Source organism: Chiroxiphia lanceolata, chromosome 16 (assembly GCF_009829145.1).
Source record: "Chiroxiphia lanceolata isolate bChiLan1 chromosome 16, bChiLan1.pri, whole genome shotgun sequence".
Lineage (NCBI taxonomy): Eukaryota > Metazoa > Chordata > Aves > Passeriformes > Pipridae > Chiroxiphia > Chiroxiphia lanceolata.
Genome location: NC_045652.1, coordinates 7,245,212 through 7,269,220, shown reverse-complemented (window position 1 = coordinate 7,269,220; position 24,009 = coordinate 7,245,212). Strand labels below are relative to the sequence as shown.

Sequence of the window (24,009 nt, the reverse complement as noted above, 5' to 3'; positions counted from 1 at the left end):
TCATTTTTTCTAGGATGCTAAAAATTGTGATATAAGACAGGGCACAAGCACAGACAGAAAAGATCTCTCTGGCCACCCAGTTCAGTCTTACTCCTTAGTCTGTTCTCTTCACTGTTTCTTGTTTTAAACTTAAAAGCCTCCCCTCTGGTGTCTGCTTTAATGAACTCCTGCAATCCACTGCGTCATTCCAAATTATTACATGCAAGAATAAGCCGATCAATTTTAATAAACCCATTATGGTCATGTTCTGAAATAGGTTTTTTGGTTTAGTCTGTGCTGTAATAGCTAAAATGTCTCCTCTCTCTTCTTTAGACATATATTTCTAATCTTCAAATAGCCTGAAGACAATTTTAGGATGAACAAAAAATTATGCAGTTAAAAAATAATGTAAATATGGCTATATTCACTACTGAACAAACCAACTACTCAGTCTAACTTATAAAGGACCTCATCTCATTAGTTCCACTGAAAAGCAGAGGCTGGAATACTCATTTGTCTACAGCTGTAAGCAACTGATTTTTTCAGTACATTCAAAACAAGTAATAATCTGTTCTGAGACACAAAAAGTGATCACACTAAAAAATTTCCCTGCATGAAAACACAAATTACATTTATTATATAACTTTGGGCACTGAAACAAGAAGAAAATTTAACTCTAGTTTAAGCTAATAATTAACAATTATTACATTAAAGCAATGACAAAACCCCAAAGTGAACAAGGAAGCCTATTAGGGGATCAACTGCTCCTCGTTCCAGTGCAGGACATTAAATATAATGACTGCAAATGCTGACATTTTTCTCAGTCCCAGCCACACAGGTGCCCACTTAACAACCTAATTCATGGCATTTACTGCTCCATGTTCTGCTGTGAAAATAACTATTATCCTTCCTTAAGCTCAACTCTGCTCTTATCCACACTCATCTCCCAGCAATGCAGAGCTGTCACAGCAAGCACAGGCCATCACTGCCTTTGAGCCTGTGCTTCTGATGAAATCATCACAAACAGGAAAAAATATCCCAGTGCTACAGGAGCACAACAATAAACTTAATAACAACGAACTTAATACAAAGATCTACTGCTTGTACTAGATTTTCAGTACTGATTTTATTAGCTGTATCATAAAATGTAGTGTTTGGGAAAACAGTGTAATGAATTACATCTGAAAGATTTTAATATCTAGAGAGTTACTGTCAGCAGGATTTCTTATTTCAACTGTGGACTAGACTAGGCACTGTGGTCTAAAATACAAATAAATACATACTTGCTGAAGATTAGATATTTGTATGTGACAGCCCAATGGTATGAGATTGTTGAACATGCATGGAGGATCTCTCATGCTTCCCTACTCTTGGGCTGATGAGAGCAAATTTAATTTCACAGTGAGCTGTTTGGAGGCTTTGAATGCTCCATTAGGTTTTACTAGAATCAGATAATTACTATAAAATGTTTATTTATGCAACCAGAGTGACATTCCTTGAAACAGTTATTATTAGTTGTTTAACAAATAGTGTTACTTATCCAAATTCTTAGACATTATTAATTAATATTGGCATAAGAGTCTGAAGAAGAAAATACCCGAGAATCATTCTGGTTTGGACTCTGTCCTACCAAGCATATCAAAGTCAGGTTACAATAGCAAAAGAAATGGATGCAGTGAGTTTATTTAGATTAAGCTACCTTACTGTCAGGAAATTAGGTCAAACCTAAACACTGCCCTATTGATCAGGCAGTGACATATTAATAAAAATTTTATCTTCCATTCAAACAAATAAAATTTTTACCTACAGCCTGATTCAGTATAAACATTTCAAAGCCTCTGCTTCTACCTTGCACTTAAAAAGTCAATCTGTGTCCTTTCTCCTTCATGCTCTATTACAAATCTCCACTGACAAAGATTCAGGAATTGGGATTTAGCTGACAATTTTGCTGAAACTGCAAGTGACAGTGGAATACAGCTGCCTCCTCCCCAGCTGTGCCACACTGATGGGAGTTCAAAAAACTACACAAACTTGCTTTTGTTAGTAAAGCAAGCAGCCAGTTCAAATGGCAAAGAAAGCAAATATAGTAAAGGTGACATGCTTACAGTTATTTTTAAAGCTGGAACCATATTTGAGGCACCATTTTTTAACCCACTCATGCCTGTTACACAGACAAATCAAACACAAGCATTCATGCTCTTGCCTTCTAGAAGAGAGAGGGATTTTTTTTAAAGAACTGTTGTACTTTTAGCTAAAATTAAAACTTTATAAAAAACCTCCTTATATACATGCCTCCCTTAAAGACTAGAAGAGCAGCTTGATTTTATCTGGCAAGTTTTTTAACTTAATGTTCCTTTGTTTTAGCAAAATGGGTTATTTAATGGTAATTTAAAAGAAATAATAAAAGCAGTTCACAGTCAGATTTACTGTGGTAAAATCACCTTTTGAGAAAGATATTAAGCATTATCAGGCATTTTTTTCCTTTGTAGAATGTCTTACTAATTCACTGTATATAACATTAAGAACTTGAATTGGACCTGACATTTCTCTGTAATTTATTCAGTTCACAAATGTATAAATGGCAGCTTGAGCATTTGCATGCAGATTTCAGCATTACATTCAGATCTCATCTTGTGTGCAAAACCCACCAGCAGCAAATCTCCAACCTCCCAACAACTCAGGCACTGAGATGTGACCAAGCGAGTTCGTCTCTGACGTATCAAACACGAGCAGAGCAGTCTGACTCCTGCAAAGGGCACCGGGCTGAATCAGCTGCACAGCAACTGCAAATGTGCAAGTTTGCACATTAAATCTCTGGGAAAGATTTCCTAAGAAGGAAGAACATACACATGCAAATGACTCTGGACTTTATCAAATAAATTAAAGTTGGGAAACTCGACAATTACCTCCATGTTCCTTAAAGTGTGCCTTAGTAAATCCCAACCCAAAAGACAGGTGGGACTTCCTGGGAGGTACCAACTACCAACAGTATTCACTGACCTTTCCTGACCAGTCCAAGAGAATTTAGAATATTCACAATAGATTTTAAATCATACTCTTTGACCAGGAACATTTGCTACAGTGTGTGCTTTGCCCCTGATTTAGAAAATTGAGCAAGTTAAAGAGGTTTTTTTTGAGTTATCCTTTAAGGCAGGTGTTTGCAGTGATACTAAATCTTAAATCATGCTGCAGTGTACCTATAAAAACTACACTTTGGAGGAAGTCATATTAATGCACTCAGTATTTACCAGAAACAAGAGACAAAGATTTTGGACCATGACAGTTGCACATCAAATTTGGGCACGGAAAAGAGGCTCAAGAAAATCCAGTTAGCAATTATCCCAGGACAGAGGATGCCTTCAAATGTTACAGTGATTACAAACAGAAATGAAGCCATACCGCTGTCTGGTCACCAGAACCATCAGCTCTGATGTTCCTCAGCTCTGCAGCTTGTCTGTTCTGAACATAAATAACTTCACTCTCTACTGTGAACGTGTCAGAGCCCATAAGGAGGTACTGATGGTATAAAAGCCAGTGTGCCCATCTCATTTTGTATTCTGATCATCAAATTGTCAAGCAGGAGTCAAATGGAGACATGCTGATTTGAAAACCTGTCCCTTAATTGCTGTCTAAATATGAACTCAGAATCCTGGTATTTGGCACCTGCTTTTAAAATTCTCGCTGTACATCATCGCCTGTTTTATTGTACGAAGAAACACTGCATGGAAGAAAGAATAGGGTATATAATTTTGAGGAGACATGCAGCCAGCAGTTTTGCTTTTCACATAAAGCACATACTGTTGCCCAAAATTGTAATTAGCTGAATTGAGCCGATATGACTTACTGAGGCTTTATGGAGGAGTTAAGAGTGTTAGCGAAACGTGCGAATTTGTGGGGGAAAACAAGTCCCAGAGATGCACAGACACACACAGAGCATGGAATGCAGCCATGGGGAGCTGGCTGGCATGTGAGAAGGTCCCAGCAGAGCTGGGCACCCTGGAAGCCACAGCAGGACAGCCACACACCCCAGCTGGAAGGCAAGGGTCCACCATGCTTGAAGAAGAGAAAAAGCAGGGAAAAGGAGAGAGAAATAGGAAGGGACACTGAGGCAGGCAGTGCACTCACATCTCCTGCAATCTCACAGAGATTCTGTGACAATTTTCTCCCAAATTCATGAATGTAGGGTAAGTCTGTGCCTTTTCACCACCACACACAGCACACAGCTCAAGGGCACTGCTTTCCCCAGCTGCAGCAGGTGCCTTGCCCTACCTGGCTGCTTTTTTTCCCCTTGTTATGCTTAAAATAGTCTTTTTCCAGCCTTGCCTTAATGGCCAGCAACAGACAATCAATGAGCTGCTTATAGTTTGGGGACCTCTGTTTTCAGCTTGTCTGTTGTCAGGGCCTGTCCTGTCACCTCATGTTTAAACTGTTCACAGCAACAACACACGCCAGGGCTCACAGCCTGAAACGTTCATCAGATGGTACAGCAAAAATGTGAAAATATGGAACAGACACAATCCAAGTATGGCCCAATAGAGAGAGCAAGAGACACAGACAGCAAGCACACCAAGGAGCAGTAAGAAAACATTATTAAATACGACTGCAGCTCTGTAAAGCTGATTGAAACAATCAGGTGTTTCAATTTGTTCAATTTACAAAAGATACATTAATAAAAGCATGAATGACTTATCATACTTTAAGGTACCAATATTCTGACCTACTCCATGTTGTTACCCTACCATGGTGAACAATCCAGGCTTTGGCTGACATTGGTGAGTTAAACAAAAAATATCCAATTATCCAAAAAGTTGGACAAAATTTAGTTGAGAAGCTGCATCTACCCAGCAATAGTCTCTGTAAACAAATAATTTTAAACACTGTTCCATTTGTTTTGTTGAAGAGCACAGCTAAGTGTACCAATTTGAGGGCCACTGCTGGGGTCTAAGATGGCACAGAGTAGTTCTAACTCCAGCAAACACAAAAACAGCTCCTTGCACCTTCTCCCTCTCCCTCGCTCCCCACAGCCCTGGCCCTAGAGGAGGGAGTGCAGCACAACTAATTGGAGAGAGCTAAGAAAGGTAAGTTTTAAAAAACAGATTGAAAGTGTCTGAAATGAGTAGGACCACTTAAATATTTTATCAGCTATAGAAAGAATAAAAATCTATTAAAAAAAAAAGTCCCACAACACTAGATCTTAGAATAAATAAGAAAGCATGAAAGGCACAACTGCTTATACTGATATGCACAAACTAAAAAGTAAGATGGAAAATTGCTTCTGAAACTAATGAGAGAAATGAAAGTGTAGGCAGATTAATTAAAAAGAAGTAGTATCAACATAATTAATTGACAAGGCATGGCAGAACAGCAGACAACAGAATTCTTGTACTGGAATTCAGTGTATTTCAAATACAATGGCTTAGTCTCCTGCCATCACTTACACAGCTGTCTGGATTAACTTGTTCTTTGGAAATGGATATAAAAAAGAAGGAGAATCCTTCAGAAAAACGACCTTATAAATGGCAGATGTAAGTGATATAGGCATCCTCCTCCTGCCCTCCTCTCAGCAAAATAAAGGAATTCTGAAGTAGAGCACAATACTTATGGCTCTGACCTGTCAGGTGATGTTTCCACTCACCGCAGCAGATCTAAAGGTTCCTTCACCAAAATTAAATGTTTCAGAAATGTGCTATAAATAACTATTTGAAACCCGTTAATTAAACAATTTAGTAATATAAAACAAAGGTATGGGAAAAAAAAAAGAAAAATATCACTACTTGGACTTAACTAACAGAAAGGGTGGATGTCAGATTACAGAGCACTGCATGACCTGGGCAGGAAATGTGTATATTGGAGATTATGCCTTCATTTAACTAAAGGAATCAGTACAAGTACTCGCAGTGTATTTCAAGTACTCAATTCTAGTGATTCTGATTTTTTGTAATTAACATATACACACAAATGAATCTAAAACTGCAGGCATAAACATTACTGGCTCACTGATCCATTATCACATTGCTAACAGATCAAGCTTAATCAAGTTCTATCAGGTTTTTTTTTTGATTATACACATTATATTAGACAAGTCTCATTTCATTTAGCCTCTAAACAGCTACATTTTATTACAGTCAGAGCTAAGTCAGTTTGCAGCAGACTTGCTGTCTTTTACCCATGCAGGCAGAGAAACTAATGAAAAATAATTAAACACCTGGTCTAAATACATTGCATAAATAACTTTGCTGGCTAGAATTATCAAGTTACTGGAAGCAGTAGCATCATTAATAAAATGTACTTAAACCATTTCCTCCAAAGGAATTCGGCCACATAAAAACAGCTGCCAGATTCCCAGCTTCACAGTCAGAGTTTCTGGGTGGCTTCAGCAGGGTGACCTGGGCTGCAAACAGCTGAATTCTCTGCTGTTGTAACAAAAGGTGGTGAAATGCAGACACTGTTTCCTGGACAGCAAGCTACACTGAAGTATGGGATGAAGAAGGAAGTACAGTGCTTCATGTTAAACTACAACAGGAAGGTTAGGCAAGAAAGAAGGGAGGGGAGTTTGCCCTCAGACTTTGGAGGGCACTACTCTATGGAACAGACACCAGCCTTGTTAAACTTGAGTCAGTGGATCAGAGGAGATTTCAGCCACCAAGAGTGGGATTTTTGCTACAGACCTGGCTCTTCTGGGAGACTAATCCCCCCAATACCTGCTGACAGCAGTCCAGGAGGAAGTCTGGGAGAACCCCTTGACACAGATGGGCCATCCAGGCCCCACTCTCCTGGTCCTGTCACTCACAGTCACAGCAGTTCTGGGGGATGTGTTAATCCCTGGCAGCCTTGGCTGTAGCAGCCACCAAAGACAGAGCTGACCTGGGGCCTCAGGACAGCAGACTGGCTTATTAGGGGAACTGGTACAGGATCCTGGAGGAGACTGCTCTGAAAGGCAAGAGTTTGACAGCATTGACATGTCTTCAAAGACAAGGTCCTCTTAACACAAGAATGGTCCTTCTGGATACTGAGGGAAGTGGGGAAAAAATGCAGGCTGTAAGGAGAATGATGTGGCTAAATGAGGAACTCATGTCTGAGTACCAGTGAAAAAAGGATGTAAAAGGGAGTTGGAAACAAAGACAGACCCTAATGGAAGAATATTGTAAAAGTACCTGGGCATGCAGGGCTGGTCAGGAAAAGCTCCCTGAGGGCTGAAACCTGCGAAGGGTGTGATCAGCAGCAAAAGCTTCTACAGCTACTTTAGCAATAAAATAATAAAGTCAGTACAGCCCCCCTGCTGAGGGAGGCAGTGACAAGTGACTGGCACTCAGACCTTCCTCTGCCTGCCTTCACTGAAATGCTCTCCCAGAGCTAAAGGAGTAGAGGAAGTACCGGTGACAGAACAAGTATCTCCTGAAAAGTTTCAACCCAAGAAAGCCCATGGGACCAGCCAGGATGGATCCAAGAGTACTGGGAGCACTGGCTGGTGTCACTGTGAGGCATTTCCCTGTAACCACCCTGGCTGTGGAGTCAGGATGTTGCAGTCTGGATGAGTGGAGAACAAGATGGGTGAGGGACTGGCTGGACTGCTGGGCTCAAAGGGTGTTGGTTAATGGAACAATATGGGAAGCTGTCATACAACAAAACAGAAAGTTCCAACTTGATATAAAACACTTTCAGAAATTAATTTCCAGGGGTTAAGAAAAATGCAGTGAAACAAACACATTATCCAATCAACAATATTTTGCGTTTTGCAGATTACCATTTTTGCCACAGTTAAGTTATATTATATTTAATGCACACAAATGTCTTCAGAAGCAAGCCTTTCATTGTCATTGTGTATCTTGGTGTAAGCATCCAGGTTTACAAAAATTATATTCAGTGACACAGTTGCACTGTAAGGTATTGCTTAAAATTCTTGATTATGTACCACAATATTAGTGTTACCAGGAATAGATATCCTATTCTTGATTATGTAATCAAGAAAAACTTCTGAAAATAATATTCAGACTACAAACTACTTTTAATCAGCAGTTAAATACCAAGATATGATTACTCTGTTGCTCTAATGACATCTGTAATGGATTCCAAGTGCTGTGCCTGATTGCTTCCCAGCTGATCAGGATTCTGTTCATCACTTCTAGCTGCTGGAATTCTGAGATTTCTTGGAGTTCCTGTGCAAAAGGCTTCCACATTGTTCTGGCTAAATGACTACAGTGCATGCTTTAAAACAGTCACCAAAAACTTTACACTTAGTACTCCATGATATAATGTTTTAAGAGAAGCAAGGAAGATCTGTTTTGTCCCTCCTTTTTTATTGACAGACATTGATTATAAAGCAGTATAATCCAAAGAACTTGTCAGACATTGGCCAATAGATCATAAAACAGAGCTGAACTTCACTTTCTCAATAACCACCCTGCAATAGTAACTGATACACCTCCAGTAGTGCTGATGTGTTCAGTTTTAATACAGGTGATACACACAAGTGATTTAAAAGGCCATTTGAGACATGAAGATGCATGCACAAATTCACAACTGTTAAACTTCAATCAATGTCTTGTCTCATGTACTTTCTGATTTTTGCCTACTGAAAAAATGAATTTTTTATCCTGCATTTTATTGAACATAAAGGAATTGATAGAGCAATTATTCTTGGGAGAGACTCCTCAGTCAAGAAGTATGAAATAATTACAGAACCATTCTACTACAGATATGCACTACATAGGTCTAAACATCCTTAGCTAGAACAGTGAAAATATTTAAATTTCTCCCCAAAAAGAAGCAATTTCAACTGGTCTTCAGTTCTGCAAACATTTATGTGCTCGATTTACCTGAAAATCTCTATTTGCTCAAAAAATTCTTAGATTCCCTGTTTGCTGAAAAGGTAGGATGTAGAACACCCATTATTTGTACTGAATTTCCTTCCTCTAGTAAGGGATACTGAAGACAAAATATTTGGAACACTTATACAAATTAAAAGTTCTAATCAAAATATTTCTTAAAACTCTGCTACAGGAAGGACAGATGATCTTTAAGAAGAGATTATTTTATGATTCTGGGTTAAACCTGAACTTCCAAAATTAATGGAAGCACATAAATCAACAGAACTCCATAATGGCACACTTTTATGATCAAGCTACTGAGGTGTTACACAGTAGATTCAATCAAGCTTAAATCTGTTGGTTTTTACACTTTCCCACTCTTTCAGAAAAATTGTGTTCCGATCAAAAGTAAGTCTGTAGCCTCTAAATAATGTCAATCAATTTGACAGCTAAACTTTAAAATGAACATTGCAGGACACTGAAGGAATTAGGGAAAGGTCTCCAACATGCTCAAAACATTGCTGGTGCAGCAGCACTTCAGGTGCAAGAGGAGTGCAAGGCAGAGTGTTACATAAAGCACACAGGACTATCTGCAAGGTCCCTTGGTAGATTGCTGTGCTCCCAGACACACAGCCAAGGCTGTGGGCAGCTCTGCTTCTTATCAAGGCTAAGAAATGTAAGACACCATGCTTAGATCTGCTTTTCAGACCAGCTGGCAGCAGGTAACATCACTTTTTATTTCACTTCCAAGAAAAGTACTTCTCTTCTTCACATAGATAATACCACCAATCTGTTTGAAAGTTGTAGCTGTCAAACTTTGTAACTCACCTTTCTAGATGGTCTGTTGCTCCTCCTGAGTGGATGCAGAAACACACTGAGCTCAAACTCCCACAGCAACAACAGAGAATTGCTAAAACTTGAACTCCTTGACTTTCAGCATTTAAAAAATTTAAATATTGCAGCGTTTCAATTTATTAAGCATTAGAAAGCCAGAGAATTCTCTGAGCTTTACTCACTTTAGGTATTCAAAAGGTCATATCCATTTTTTATTATTTTCTTGTCGTTGTTTTTTCCCAATGGCTACTGCCCCTATTTGTCTTCTCACAGCAATTTCTTTAGGGAGAAGTAATTGGAATGTGTGTTCTTAGGACTTTTATTTCAAAGAAAATTTCCTACTGAAAAGAAAGCAATTAACTAATGAAAGTACAGCCCTAAAATGAATGACACGGGAAGTCAGATGAAGAAATTGAAATAATATCTCAAGAATCATCCACAAATCACACTTCTTTTCCAAAACACCAGAACAGTAGCATATCAATTCCTACAAAAGACTATTCTGAAGTCAAGGAAAGTAAATTAGCCTTATTGCCAATCTGAAATATAAAGGGAGTTACAACCCCCATTCTGCACTTAATTGCCTTACCTGGCATTCCATGGACAAGGTCTCCACACAAGACAAAGAACTTGGGTTTTGGGTTTAGCTTGTTAATGGCCTGCACTGCTTGCTCTGCTAATTTGATTTCTTCTCCCCATTCATCATCTCCATTATCAGTGTCTCCACATGTCCAAGCTTTCATCAGTCCAAACTGAGGATCTGCTCCTTGGATGAAGTAGAAGGGCCCCTTCCACTGGCACTCATCATCTAAAATGAAAAGAAGGAGGGGAAAAAAAAGAAAATTTAAGCAGCAGAGACACTTAAAAGAGAATGAAAGTTTCCATGTATCATTAAATGGATTGTTCTTCACCTAAGTAGGTTGACATTGCTTCAAGAGAAGTACAGAATTCTGTAGTCACTCATACAGGGCAAATATAAAGGCAGAAGTACAACATTTTCCTCTAATGGGTAGTTCTAATAAATGAAAGTATATTAATCTAATTATACCACACAGTAATTACAGACTGATTAGAGGAAAAGTATGTGGAGAATTCAGCAAATAGCAAATGGAAACTACAAGACTACAACACAACACAAGTGTGTAATGTTAGATTTCATTTGATTCTTTTAAGACTCCAATTATTGCTTCTTTAATTAACTAATTAAAACATATAAAAGTTTCACATTTTATGGTTCCAGTAGACTTTTCCTTAAATTATTAAGGATTTAAATGCTTTTTGTTCTCATGGCTTTAGGGAAAAGCTGGAACTGAAGTACAAACACTAGCACACTGGTTTCTCCAGCTGTTTATATGCATTCATTTGTAACCTGAATGTTTCAGTTTTGAGAGCTGTTATTTGGCTTAATACATTTACTGTTATTGGAGGTTTTTTAAACAGCATTTAAACTGTTAAAAACTCACTGACTACATTAATCTACAGCTGAATCTAAAAAGAAAATTATACAGTAAATTATTTAAAATTAAAATATAATCCATAAATATACTTCCATATTATGTAAATCTGATCTGAAATTCAGTTTGAGGCAAAACTGGTCTTCCAGTAACAGAAGCAAGCAGCATGTCCACCTTGAATGTGCTTTTGGTTTCCTTCCACAAGAACTGGAGCTTCTTACTTTGCAAGAAGGGGGGTATGGTTCTTTCAAGGAAGGTTGGAAAACAGAGGTCAGAATTCCTGCCTGGCACTGAGGATATGGATAGGTTGGATGAGGGATAAGGAATGTGGGCAACTCCCAGAAGCTGCTTGTAATTGCCATCTGTTGCTATGGCATCAGATCATTTTGCCAAATGAAAGCTTCCACACTTTAGTTAAAGTAACGTTTAATATCTAAACAAAATTATTTATATACCAGCATTGACTTATTCGAAATAATAATCACGTATTTTATAGGTAGAAACTTTTAGCCACTCATTAGCTTTTAATTCTGAATTAAAATTACATAACTTATTAGAAGAAGTGAAATGATCCATCTATCCATGAGTTTGCAACAGAAGCTTTATGGAACCAGTTGAGTGACACAAAGCAATTTAGGTTTTTATTTTATGACTTGCATGAAAAGATATCACTGTCATAAAAAGCAGCTTACATGCTGCATCAAAGGCACTGTTTGTGCAGAGAAATCAACTTACAGTTTTTATAAGTGGAAAGCCATAGAATAAAAATCAGTTAAGGAAGCTTGCATCAAGAAATCCTTAATGACCTATACAAAATGGAACTGAAAAAAAGGGAATGTCTGAAACAGGAACTTGGTTTGGAGGAGTGGCACAATTCTCAAACTCATTAAATGGGGAAAAATACCAAATCTTAGAACAACATGGCAGGATTTTTAACACCTGTCCCTTTTCTGGACAGTATTGATAATCGATGCTGAGCAAAATCTACTTGTTTTGTATTGATTAATCTCAAGCCAGGAATTTTTACTGTAGTAGCCTAAGTAAAATATAGAAACATTTATTTATTTTTACAGAAACTACTCAGAAAAGAGAGCTAGTCTTTGTTTTAAGTATCAATTATGGCCAGGCTGTGTTTCCCTTTCTGAAAGGGAACAGTGTCTGTCCAAAGGCAGCTGGAGCACCTGCAGCAGTCCAGGATGGGAGGCACAGGCAGCAGGACTGGCCCAGGGCCCAGGTAACAAGGAGCTTCATATATAATGCTTGAACACACAGCAGTCTGGCAAGCAGACAATGCACATGCACAGCTGATGCAAAACAGGTTGAAAAGCCAGAGCAGGGGTTATTCTAATATAAGCTTCATGGATATTTTATTTTCCTGACTTATGTTCATGCCAATACAGGAACTGTCTAGGTTTTGAGTACCTGAATGTTTCCAAGCCTGTGCACAGATGCTCTGTTTGAGTGGGTGAGCGATGGTCATGTGAGGCAGAGAGAGAGACTGATAAGATGAATTTGAAAAAAGAAGTTCAGTACACAGACAGAATCAAGAAGTGGCAGAAGAAAAGAGAAACAGAAGATGCAGGGGTGGAGGTGGTGAAGAGTGGGGAGAAAAGGAAAGAGATAGGAGGTGAAAAAAGAAAGGAACTGAAAATGATGCAAAGGTATATGCTATATTCTCCTGTAGGAAAGAAAAATATAAAATGAAAAAAGTGAAGCAGGGACAACAGAAGAGATCCAGGAATCAGGGCTACCATAAATAACTTTTACTTAAAATGTTAGTTTAATTAACTGGTCTTAGTCAAATAATTCAGTCAATAGCTGCTTCTGTGGCATTCAATAACTTATCAAGTAGCTACAAAAATAACAGTTAGGTTGAATATTTTCTACCTTTGATTTGTTATTTGATCACTCCAACTAGAAACACTATTTAAAAACAAATAACCCTAGTACTTACACCAAATTCCATTAGCTTATTAGTTATCAAGTGGTACTTAGTGATTTTATTCCCCACAAAACAAAAGTATATGGGAACAAAACAAGGACACTGTTTAAACCTACTACTCGTTGGTTTGTTTTGTTTTGTTTTGTTTTTTTTTTTTAATCAGGAATGTGCTTTAATTACTATAAAGTACTATAAATAAAAGCAGAATATCATGAAAAGAGTTGTACTGGTTCAACACTACCAGTGCAAACTTGCACCTGCTGCACCAACCCCTAAGCCTGTTCTGAATTCAGCTCACCCAGGAAATAACTCTTCACTGCCCTCACTGGTCTGTCTTCAGAGGAGTTTATGCAAGTTTTTCCTTATCTGTGCAAGCCATAACACCCATCCAGCTGAAGTTTCAAGTGTTGCAATTTTAGTAATTTTGCTTAAAAGTCCAGGAATAGGCCTGCACAAGAGCTCTTTCAACAGGCAGTATGTGAGAGGGCAGCAAAGTGAAACCGATGGTAAAAGCATCTTCCACAACCACAGACGGATCCAGATGTCTTCTGCCTGACAATTAAATGATTGATCAATGAACCCTCTCCCGATAATTCTTAGCAAAACTTCTGTAGTCTACTTTTCTCCCTCACCAGCTGTTTGTTGGCCCCCCCAAGCAGAACAGGTACTGCAGGCCATGCAAAGGAAACTCATCTGCCCAGTGTCAGGCACCACAAAAATCTGTCTGAGCCATTTTTTGGTCTTTGCACTGAATCTCAAGAGTGCTCACAGAACTCATTCTGCCTCTATGCCAGGGGAATGCCAAAGTCTGGCAGAGGGAACTAACAAACAGCATTGGATGCAAGTGGTGGGAGGGGGAACAGCTGCTTTTGCAGTAATCATCCAGTCATGATCCAGGTCCTAGATGCTACTCCTTAAGGTTTCAGTTAAACAGCATCTACAGTCACTATCACCCCTTCAAACGTAGCAAGCAATGGCTTCTCTGGGAATAACAATAACATTAAAGGAACCTTCTCACTAGGAGTTTCAGTTTTCAAGCTTTTAGCTGGGCTAGGCAGTTGTACTACACAAGGTGCATGCCAGGTAAAGCAACAGAAGATTAGGATTCGATCAATAATTTCTTCTGCCTTCTCCCTTCCATCACAAAATTGAGTGGAGTTGAGAATCCCTGCAAATTGGCTTCTCATCCCCTTGAACACAGAAGCTGTTTGCAACTTCAGAATTTACCACAAAAACAAGAAAACACAAATGCAGCAAAGAGTCAGCAGACTTCTCCAATAACTGATGCACACACCCTTTCCATTTCTGAAGGACAAACCATGTCTCTGGTGCTGCTCTTCCACACCAGGCCACTGAAACCTCCTGTTTCAAACCCGTTTTGTTCCCAGGCCTCCTCAATTGCTGTACAGCTGATTGCCACAGAATGTCCAACTTCAGGACACGTTCTGCCTCAGTTTCAATAGCTTCCTACTCCCTTTCTGCTCCCATGCATTCCAAAGTACAGACAGAGGATCGATGCAATGTATTTTTAGTAGCATTGCCTGAAAAACAGTGCCAGCTGCTAATTTTATCTAAGGATTAATTCTGTGAAGGACCGAAGTAGTCAGCAGCAATTCACAGGAGAAATCCTCAGCCATGGATTGTGATCACAGGCAAAAAGACACTTCAAGGACTTAGGTGGGATTTCAGCTGAGCCTCACAATTTCTAGAGGACAATAGCTAACACTGCTGGGCCTTTATTTCTTCCCCTTTTGCTTTTCCTAGTTCTCCTCTCTTTTCTTCCCCATCTCCAAGGATCACAAACATGCATCTACAGAGAGTGCTCACAGGAACCACCTCTGACAGCCACACAGTACAGGTGGGATTTCCAGCATTTCCCTGGGGAGATATTTTAAAAGTGCATTCATTGGTTTCAACAGTATATTCGTTTTCTTCGTCCTCTACACTCTGCAGCATTTAGTGGAAACTAATTAGTTATGAAAAGTTACTCCTGTCCATAGTCTCTCTCTAGATACCATCGTGTCAGAGGAGAACAAACATGGACACATGTCCAGTGCCTGCTCAGTAAGCCATGGGCAATAATAAATAGGAAAATGCCCTCGTTGTCATGTTGGGTTTGTCAGGAGAAACAATTTCACTTTTCTGAAAGATCAGAGAACAGCAGAAATAGATACATGGTTCCTGCCTTCTGCTGTCTCTGAGTGTAATTGTGAGACTTTTTCTAAGTAAAATTAAGCAAGAAGCACAACCTTGGTTTTCCAAAGAACCTAAATGCAGGAAGGGAAATGGAATCTTTTAAGTGAGGTCAGTATGTATACAACATAGACAATAAAATAAGCAAAAATTTGTTTTTATTACTTTCAGTCCTAAAATAGCTTGAAAACCAATAAAGGACTTGCACTAAATTATTCATAATTTCTTGTTATTTATTAAAATAATATCAATAGGTATGGCCTAAACCCCCTGTCATTATTGTCTGTATGTCCAAATTCAAAAGATTTCCATCTAATAAAATGTGCATTTCTTTCAGCTGTATTTTCCATGTGCACCTGAGGGTGCACCAGAATATGACTACTGAAGGTTCTGAGGAATGACTAAGGCAACCTGTTGAGAAAGGTGCAATTTTTCACATCAGGGAAAAAAAACCCTTTAAAACAGGTATCAAAACACATTTTTAGAGAGAAAATAAAACCTTTTAAAGAGTAGTTATTTTAGAAATTATGTACTACAGAAATTCTGTTAGTAGAAACACTTAATGACAACACAGTTTCTCACATAAATTGGCTAGTGCTACTGTTTCCAAAGGACATACTTTCAAACTTCTTAGATAACTATCAAGGTAAGAAATGCCCTCTCAGGCACAGTTTATTTGTACTGAGGGCTACAGAATGCTAAATTCTAGTCATGCCTTATGCCCACCCCCAAATTTAACATGTAAACTCATTACAAAAACTTTACAGCCCAGAACTGTAGGTGTGAAGGGGGGTGGCTTGCATAATGACAAGGTGAAGTCACAGAAAGTTGCTCAAAACCCACGTAAAAATTTGCCTAATTCATATGAGAGTTGGAGACAGTATTGGGAATGGAATATGCAAGCTGGGAAGCAGTTCTGATCAGTGCTCAAAAATATTACTGTTGAAGAGCTCTAGAACAGTAATCGTAATGTGCCAAGATCCAACACTTATGTGAAAGCAAGAAAAAATAAGAAATCAACTGCAGTTGTATTTAATTTCAAAGGAGGGCGAATTATATGTAATTATGATGCTTTTAAAAAGTGCAAAAATCCTTGAAGGCGGCATGGAAACTATTCAAAGACACTATCCCAGAGGCTCAGACCATATGCACAGCTTTCACTAAGAACTTCAGAAAATCAAAAAGAATCCAGGCAGTCTAAACAAGTGAAATAACAGCCATAAGGAGGGTAGTTAGAGCAGGACGGCATCCTTTGAAAAGCTTAAGCATCCAAATAAAGAAAACAGAAAGATTTTATACACTGGGAGGTTAGATACAGAAGTCTGAGAAGTCAAGCTAAAAAAAAAGGAAGAACATTTCGGCATAAATCTGAAAACTTATAAAGCCTTTTGTAGAGGAATTAGGAGCAGGTAGCCTGCCAGACACTCACCAAGGTTAAGAGATGTTCCAGACACACAAGATGCACCTGAAGACAAAGGCTGGGCAGAAAAACAAGGTACGTTTTTGTATGCACGTTTATTGGGAAGGAACCTGGGAAGATCTGACGTGAGAATTCTTCCTAACAGAAAGTGCATCAGACCTGTCTCAAATCAAAATACCAGTAGGTGATTCAACAAACAGACATGAACACTAAGAAACCACTCAGATGAGGTGGCATTCCTAGAACTCCTCAGAAGTGAAAACCAGCTCCTCTGCACCAAAGAACAGGAAGTTGGCCACTGTCACACCTGCATTTAAAGGATTTCCTGAGCAATCTGGTAATGACTGACTGCAAAACTGGCATCTGTACAGGCAAGTGAATGGAAACTCTAACAAAGACAGTAACTACTGTGCTCCCTGATTCTTCAGAAAGAGTAATCATCCCGTCTCCAACAGGCATCTAAGAGTTCCTCACCGAAGACTCCTAAGGAAGTTGGGTCTTGAAATATGAGAGCAAGTCCTTGCATGCACAGAAAACTGTGCACCAGTCATGCACAGAAAACTGGTAAGAAAAAAAGAAATGGACAAGATACACAGATCCCATCTGGATGTGTACTGGGACCTACACTGCTCAACAACTTCAAAACAATCTATAACAGCAACTGAATAGCGAGGAAGTGAGATTTGGTAAGACGAAGCCATTTTGGTGGCCTGAGAATCATGCCTGGTTGTGAAGAACTGGGGAGAGATTTCTTATACAGTGACAGTTCAAAAGAGCTGACCAACTTCAATGCAAAAAACATACAGGGTAGTGCACATGGGAAAAACATCACCAACTTCATATAAACTACCATAGTTCTAGCAAGTGCTACAAAGCAAAGTCAGCTCAACATTCAGCAATGGTAAAAAAGTAAGAATTGGAAAGGAATAGAGAACACAGTAAAATGAAAAAAATATGAGAAGCAACTGAATAAATTTGAAGAGTTTGCAAAAGGTTAGTGAGGGAGGCATGACAGAGGAACATAGAATCACACACATAACTGAGAACGTGAGTAGGCAACACGGGTTATTTGCCTGCTCCAGATAAAGGTTTTGGAAGTATCAGATAAAACTAGCAAAAGACAGGTTCAAACAGACACTTCTAAACCAGTTAAACTGACAGTACTATCACTTTGTTAGTTACTTGAAAAAAGTGTTTACCTACTTTCACAGGAATTCTCTGCACAGCATGCAAAAAAACTACTTAACAAACCAAAACAAAATAACCCCATGACTTTTGGAGAGAAGCGGTGAAGACGCCATTTGCCCAAACATATGGTCCTGTTTCTTCACTAAAATACTAATAGAAGTAGTTGACCTTTGAAGCATAATTTCGCACGAGTGGAAAAGACAGATAATTTATTTCAAAAGTAAAGCCAGAGCATAGAAAGGTCTCTTGCCAATAAAGTAGGGTATTTGTGCACTGTTTACTACTGTGCCTCAATGATTACATGGATAATTTAGGTCACTAACCTCTAGCTCCTGATTCACGCCCCATAACAAAGAGCAGATTAGAGCAGGTTACAGGTATAACATCCACATTACCTAAAAGCAGACTGAACAAATATCAGGGGGTGGAAGAGTGATTTTGCAGAAAGGGTAGTAAGAAAAAAACCCACAATTAAGCTCTCAGTGATGGGTCTCAAATTATAAAAGGAAAAGGTGTGCCAAGCCATAGCAGTGGCAGTAAATGCTCTGTGTAGCTACAAGTTTACACAGGAGTGAAACCTAAAGACTGAGGAAAGCAACAAAACACAGAGAACTGATTTGCATCTTAAACTGCAAGAAATTTTGCTTCAATATTATCAGCCCTTGGTTCTGTTTTTTTTTTTTTTTCCCCAATCATTTAGTTGTGTTGAACTTTAGTCTGCTAAGAAAGGGCTAAGTAAATTATTTACAAAGAAGTATTGTATCCAAAGATGGTAGCTGGACTATGGTCACCTAACAAGTCCCGAACAAAATTAAAAACAACCAGTGGTAAGAAAAGCATTAATTAATATTTAAAGAATTCCAAACAAGGACACTTCAGGAGAAAGAAGCACACTTGGAAAACAGATTCCCAAATGACATATTTTCTTCCATGCTTATGGCAATTTTCAAGAAGTACTTAGATAAAGCTTTTATTCAGAAATTTTTACACTGCTGTTGAACATTCCTTTTGTTACAATTTCACCATACAGTCGATATAACTAGATGGCTTGTCTGCCATCTGTCCCCTCAGCAAATGCTAGGCATTCTGTTCCAAACCAACCAGACCATCTGCAATTAATAGGTTGCCAGAATGACTGTATACGTATACTTCACATGCTCCGAGTTGGTGATTTTTCTTTATTTGGCAACAAGCAAAGCCAAATATTTCCAGCGAAACCCAAGAAAATACCACAAAACTGTAGGGACTGAATAGCCTTGCCGACCTCACCAAACCAATACAATCTGAAATTAATAAATACAAGGAAATAAAAGACCTTCCACGCATGGCAATAGGAAAAGATTTCTTAAAACAGAGCTAGTTGTGCCCCTGGGAAACCTTGGCACACTGTAGAATCTCCATCCTTGGGAGAATTTTACAAACAGGTGACATACACAGAGCTGTCCAACACGCTCCTCGGTCGGTCCAGCCACAGCCACAGGTGGCTGTGCCAGCGCTGGCTTGGCACGGCCTCCTCACTTATTCACCTGGGGAATTTGGAATCACGTCCCCAGCGGAGCTCCAGCCGAGGGATCCCAGTGCTGCCTCCGCGCAGCCTGGAAGGGCCAGGGGAGGAACTGTGCTGCTGACCTGCACCCTGAGACAGGCTGCAGCCCCCTGAGGAAAGCGGGACCTTCCCTACTTGCGAACCATTGCACGACTGCCTTTCATTTAAATAACAAAACCAGTGACCTACCGGTAACCTGTTCGGTCACCCTTACAGGTACAAACGCACGCCAGCACAGCGCTGGTGCCAACCCAGGCTATGCAGGTCAGCTTTATGAGGACAGACAAGCATTTGAAAACGACTCTGGCGCTGGGCACCGCCGGCATCCTCAGAGAGCCGGAGCGCGGTGACAAACCCGGGCGGTCCCGGCCCCGCGGGGCGGCCACAGCCTCAAGTCCCCCCTTTGCCGCGGCCGCCCCGCGCCACCCGCTCCCCAGCGCGGCCTTCCCGGCGCCGACACCGGCCCAGAGACCCGGCCCGGCCCCCCTCGCTTCCCCTCCCCGGCGGCAGCTCCTCCCGCCGCCGCCGGGGAAGCCCCGGGCCTCCCTCCGCACCGCACGCCCCTCCCGCCCGGCGGCGCGGCGGGCAAGAGCCGCCGGTGCCCGCCCGCGGTGCCGCCCGGCGCCGGCCGTACCTGGGCGGAAGGCGGTCAGGGTCCTGCCGCGGGCTCGCAGGAACGCGTCCCCCGCCGCCGCCGCCGCCATCGCCCGGCCCCGCGCGGCCGCTGCCGGGAGCCGCCGCCGGGCCCCGGGCAGAGGGGGCGGCACCGCCTCCGCCGGGGGCGGCGCCTGGCGCGGGCGGGGGGGCCCCGCGGGGCCCGGCGGCGGCGGCCGCGCTGAGGGCAGAGGGGGCGGCCCGAGTAGGGCGGGTGTGAGGGCCCGGAGCGGTGGGCAGGCGGCTCTGGAGCGAGCGGCTCCCATAGGACAGCCCGAGCGGCTCCCCTCGGACAGCCCCGGGGGCAGCGCGGCGGCTCCGGCACCGCCGTGTGCGGGGGGCGGCCGCGGTGGCTGCGGGTGGGACCTGCCCCAGAGATGCGCTGGCTTTTCAATGAGTAATAATAAAGTAATAGATCTGCGTCCTTTTCAGCTTGTTCCTAACCTGCGAACTGACGGAAACCGGAGTCATCTAAAAGCACTGGCGGCTTTCCTCTGGACCTTGATGGGTTGTTCTCCAGGTCCGGTTTCCTCAGTGTTTACTCGCTCTCACGAAGTTGGACATCAACAGCAACGTCTCCTTGAAAAGGAAAAAAAGAAGTTGGCTGGAAAAAGCGCAGGCACAGTGTCTCTGTGCCCGCCCCGTGTCACTGCCCCCGGCCCGGGCGGGCCCTGCCTTGCCCGTGGCAGTGCTGGGCAGTGACCAGGGCCCACAAGGCTTCTGTTTTTCTCAGTACCAAGGTACACAGACAGGTGATGACTGAAATACATGGGTGACCCCTAGCAAGGCAATGTTTTCTTAATCCTTTCTGAACTGCAGTCCCTTTTTGACCCAGAGATACAGGAATGATAACATGGTTATGATTTCCCAGCTGAACAGCCGGGACCTGATTACTCTGCAGAGCTCTGAGTGCCTCTATTCATCGTGTGAAATCTGTCACTGACGTGCTAGATAAAGTTAATGTTGTCAACTAAAATGCGTTCCTATGGCTAGATTATTTTCCTCTCTGTAAAATGTGGGTATTATTATCCACAAATAAAAACAGCTTCAGTCCTGCTTGTAAACTGCTTGATGATCATTAGATGGAAAGGGTAGAGGAAGTCTTTTTTATTAAGTAGTGTTTGTCAATTCCTCTCTTTATGAGGCAGCATGTGGTATATTAAGCAAATAAAAACTAAAGTGCATTTTTGAGTCTCAGGTGCAGCCCATCTAAATATCCTAACACCATCATAGGTGATCACAATCTCATGGTGGAACTGCTCATGCTAATATAAGAGCAATTGGCTCAATCATGCAAAGAAATTTTTTACCTTTTCTGTTTCTTTTCCATTTTCTTCTCATCTGCTTAATGGGGCTGAGTAGCCATAAACCAGAATATGTGACTGCTGCATGACTTCAGCTAAGCTCAGGATGAATTTTGCAAGTGAAATACCATCAAGATCAGGCCAAGGAGTGTAGCAGGAACACGAGTGTTTTGGCAGGACAGCACAGTGTGGTTCTGGAGCACAGGGCCCTGAGGTTGTGATCAGCACACCTAATTACCTTGGTCTTATTTCACCTGGTTGTGTTGCTAAAGGCAACCATTTTTCCTGTCAAGTCATGCATGTCTGAAAGATTGAATCAGACCTGGCAGAGATGTGGATTCAAAGACCTTCTAGCTTTATCTAAATCTCTGTAATTACACAGCCCTCTTTTTCTTAGGCATGTGTAGGGGGCTCTCCTCCACGAAATTCTGTTGTCAGTACTGTACTCGATCTCTTTGCAGGAAGGGTCATGGATGAGCCTTGGGGTGCTCAGCTCTTTGTAGGTGATGGTGAAGGTGAGTACACAGCCTGCCCATGTTGCCTCCTCTTCAGATGGAATCCTCTGATATTGTATCAGTGTTGAGTATTATCTGCTGTAATGAGGATACCACAAGGCATTTCCATTTTGTAATTTGAACACATTTTCTTCTGATTTTGCAGCCTGAGTGCAGAAGTGTTTTCATCTGCAGAAATAAAGGGACATTTGCATATAAACATGAGAACTGAGGATGGGGACTGCGTGTGCAGGAGGGGGATTTCAGCTCTCTCCTGCTTCCTTTACTCTGCCAAATTTGAAGTATGCATTTTTGAAGCCAAGATCATGGACCAAATACTATAGAGCTAAACTTATTTTACTATGACTAAATTGTTTAAAGTTACTACTGATCTATATTATTTTAATATAGACTTTCATGGACTTATTCCAGATGAGGCCTAGATAAAGCAGCAGAATTTTGTCTTAGGACTTGATTTGTTATACAAAGTGTCATGAATATAATGGCACTGAATAAATAATTTACAGTACCATGTGCCTGGTCTTATTTATAGAGTATAAATTGAGAATAATTTATATTAACTAACATAAAGTTAGTTTGAGCATACAGAGGAGAATACATCATTCTGGAAGGCCATGCAGTACTTTGAAAATAAGAGAGAAAAAGTGGGAAATGGAGGCATTGAAAAGGAAATGCTTATATAAGATTTAGCTTTAATAAGGCCTGTGATTAGAATAGTGCAGATCTGTGGATTCCAGATCTTTTAAGACTTTCTCTAGTATGCATTAGGTCATGCTTGAACGTTCTGAAAAATCCAGTAAGAGACATGCTACTTTATTTCTTACTGCAGTTTAAAGGAAGCTTGTATGCACTTTGAGAGACGTAGATAAAGAACTAATAAAACTAAGTATTAATAAGACAAGAAAATTATGCAAAAATTTACTATCTCTGTTGAGCAAATCACATAAACAGCTGTGGTGGTGCCTCCCCCTCTGCCCCCAGTGGGGAGCAAAATAGTCAAAAGCAGTGGCTGAAAGAGGGAGTCTTTTTTTCTATTGTCAACAAATGACAAGATGACAACGAATTACAAAATGGGAAGAGTACAAGAGGTGAAAAGGACATAACAAGGTTGGTCTAGACATTAGAATTAAAATTACAAAGCACAGCCAGATATGCAGATTTGAAAGCAAACCATTTTAATCTTATCCATACAATAGAATGACTATCTGCCATCTGGAATTCAGGGAATCCAATGAAGATCAGAGGTGTAAACAAGACACACAGTGTTAACATCTGTTTTCAGTGTGTGCTGATATATATGAGTCCTTGAGGGATAAGTTAGAGAAAATAATGGAAATTGACAAAACCTGGTGATATAAAAAAGATCACACATAACTGTATTTGTTTATAAAGAGTATGGACTTACACACACTGAAAATAAATAATGCATACAATGTATTTTCTGTTTTCTATGAATCTCATTTTCTGGCTCCCATAAATCCTTGAACAGGACAGCATTCCCAGCAGATGTAACATTTTGGAAGGTTTGGCATATGATACAGCTCCTATTCTTCTCCCAGGAACAGCTAATGGATACAAATCAGTAAGTTCTGAAAACTTAGAGTAGTATCTCATCTATCTCCCACTCTAGCTCCTGTTCCATTGCTGAGAGTAAGACTCCAGGATGACTCTGCCATTACCAATACATTTGGCAATCTGAGCCTAAAACATTACAGAATATGATAAAACTTAAGGTCTGCTTCTCTGATGTTCAATACAAACAAAAAATGAATTACTACAGGAAAAATGAATTACTACACTAAAGAGTGCTATCCATGTTAAAAAAAGGTTCTGTTAATATTTGGCCTTGATACCATTTTCAAAGGACCCACCATTAAAAGTGTTTTGTGCAAACCGGCTTAAAAGATTGGTTGACCAGGACCAATATTTTGTTGCTAGGAAGGGAACAATGATGACATTGATTATTTCCACAGTTAAGAGTCTACAATGTAATTGATTTCTATCTGACTCATTTAGTGTGGGCAGGCTCCATTTGTTCAAGAAACCTGTAATATATTCCTTGAATCACTGTAACTATGAGAGATATAAAAGTTGATGTAATGAGTTAAACACACTGTTTAACTCAATTTGTTTTGCACACTGAATTCCAGTTTCTGACACAGATACATGTTCT

The 24,009-nt window shown here is 40.5% G+C and overlaps 1 protein-coding gene across 7 annotated transcripts in view; it reads right to left on the bottom strand.

The window, feature by feature from the left end:
* Window positions 1-20,596, bottom strand: part of CPPED1 (calcineurin like phosphoesterase domain containing 1) — a 40,991-nt gene extending 20,395 nt beyond the window's left edge. For 2 of the 7 annotated variants that reach the window (XM_032703447.1, XM_032703455.1), the window contains exons 1-3: window positions 19,998-20,097; window positions 10,210-10,428; window positions 2,628-2,807 (exon numbers count right to left, since the gene is read on the bottom strand). In XM_032703447.1, coding sequence (XP_032559338.1) covers window positions 2,628-2,807; window positions 10,210-10,428; window positions 19,998-20,067 — 469 coding nt within the window. In that variant the 5' untranslated portion in view covers window positions 20,068-20,097. Of the gene's footprint in view, window positions 1-2,627; window positions 2,808-10,209; window positions 10,429-12,496; window positions 12,618-18,140; window positions 18,181-19,552; window positions 19,699-19,997; window positions 20,098-20,461 lie in introns of those variants that run through there. The other 5 variants (XM_032703451.1, XM_032703452.1, XM_032703450.1 and 2 more) reach the window with 5 other exon arrangements.
* Between the last annotated feature and the right edge of the window lie 3,413 nt (window positions 20,597-24,009).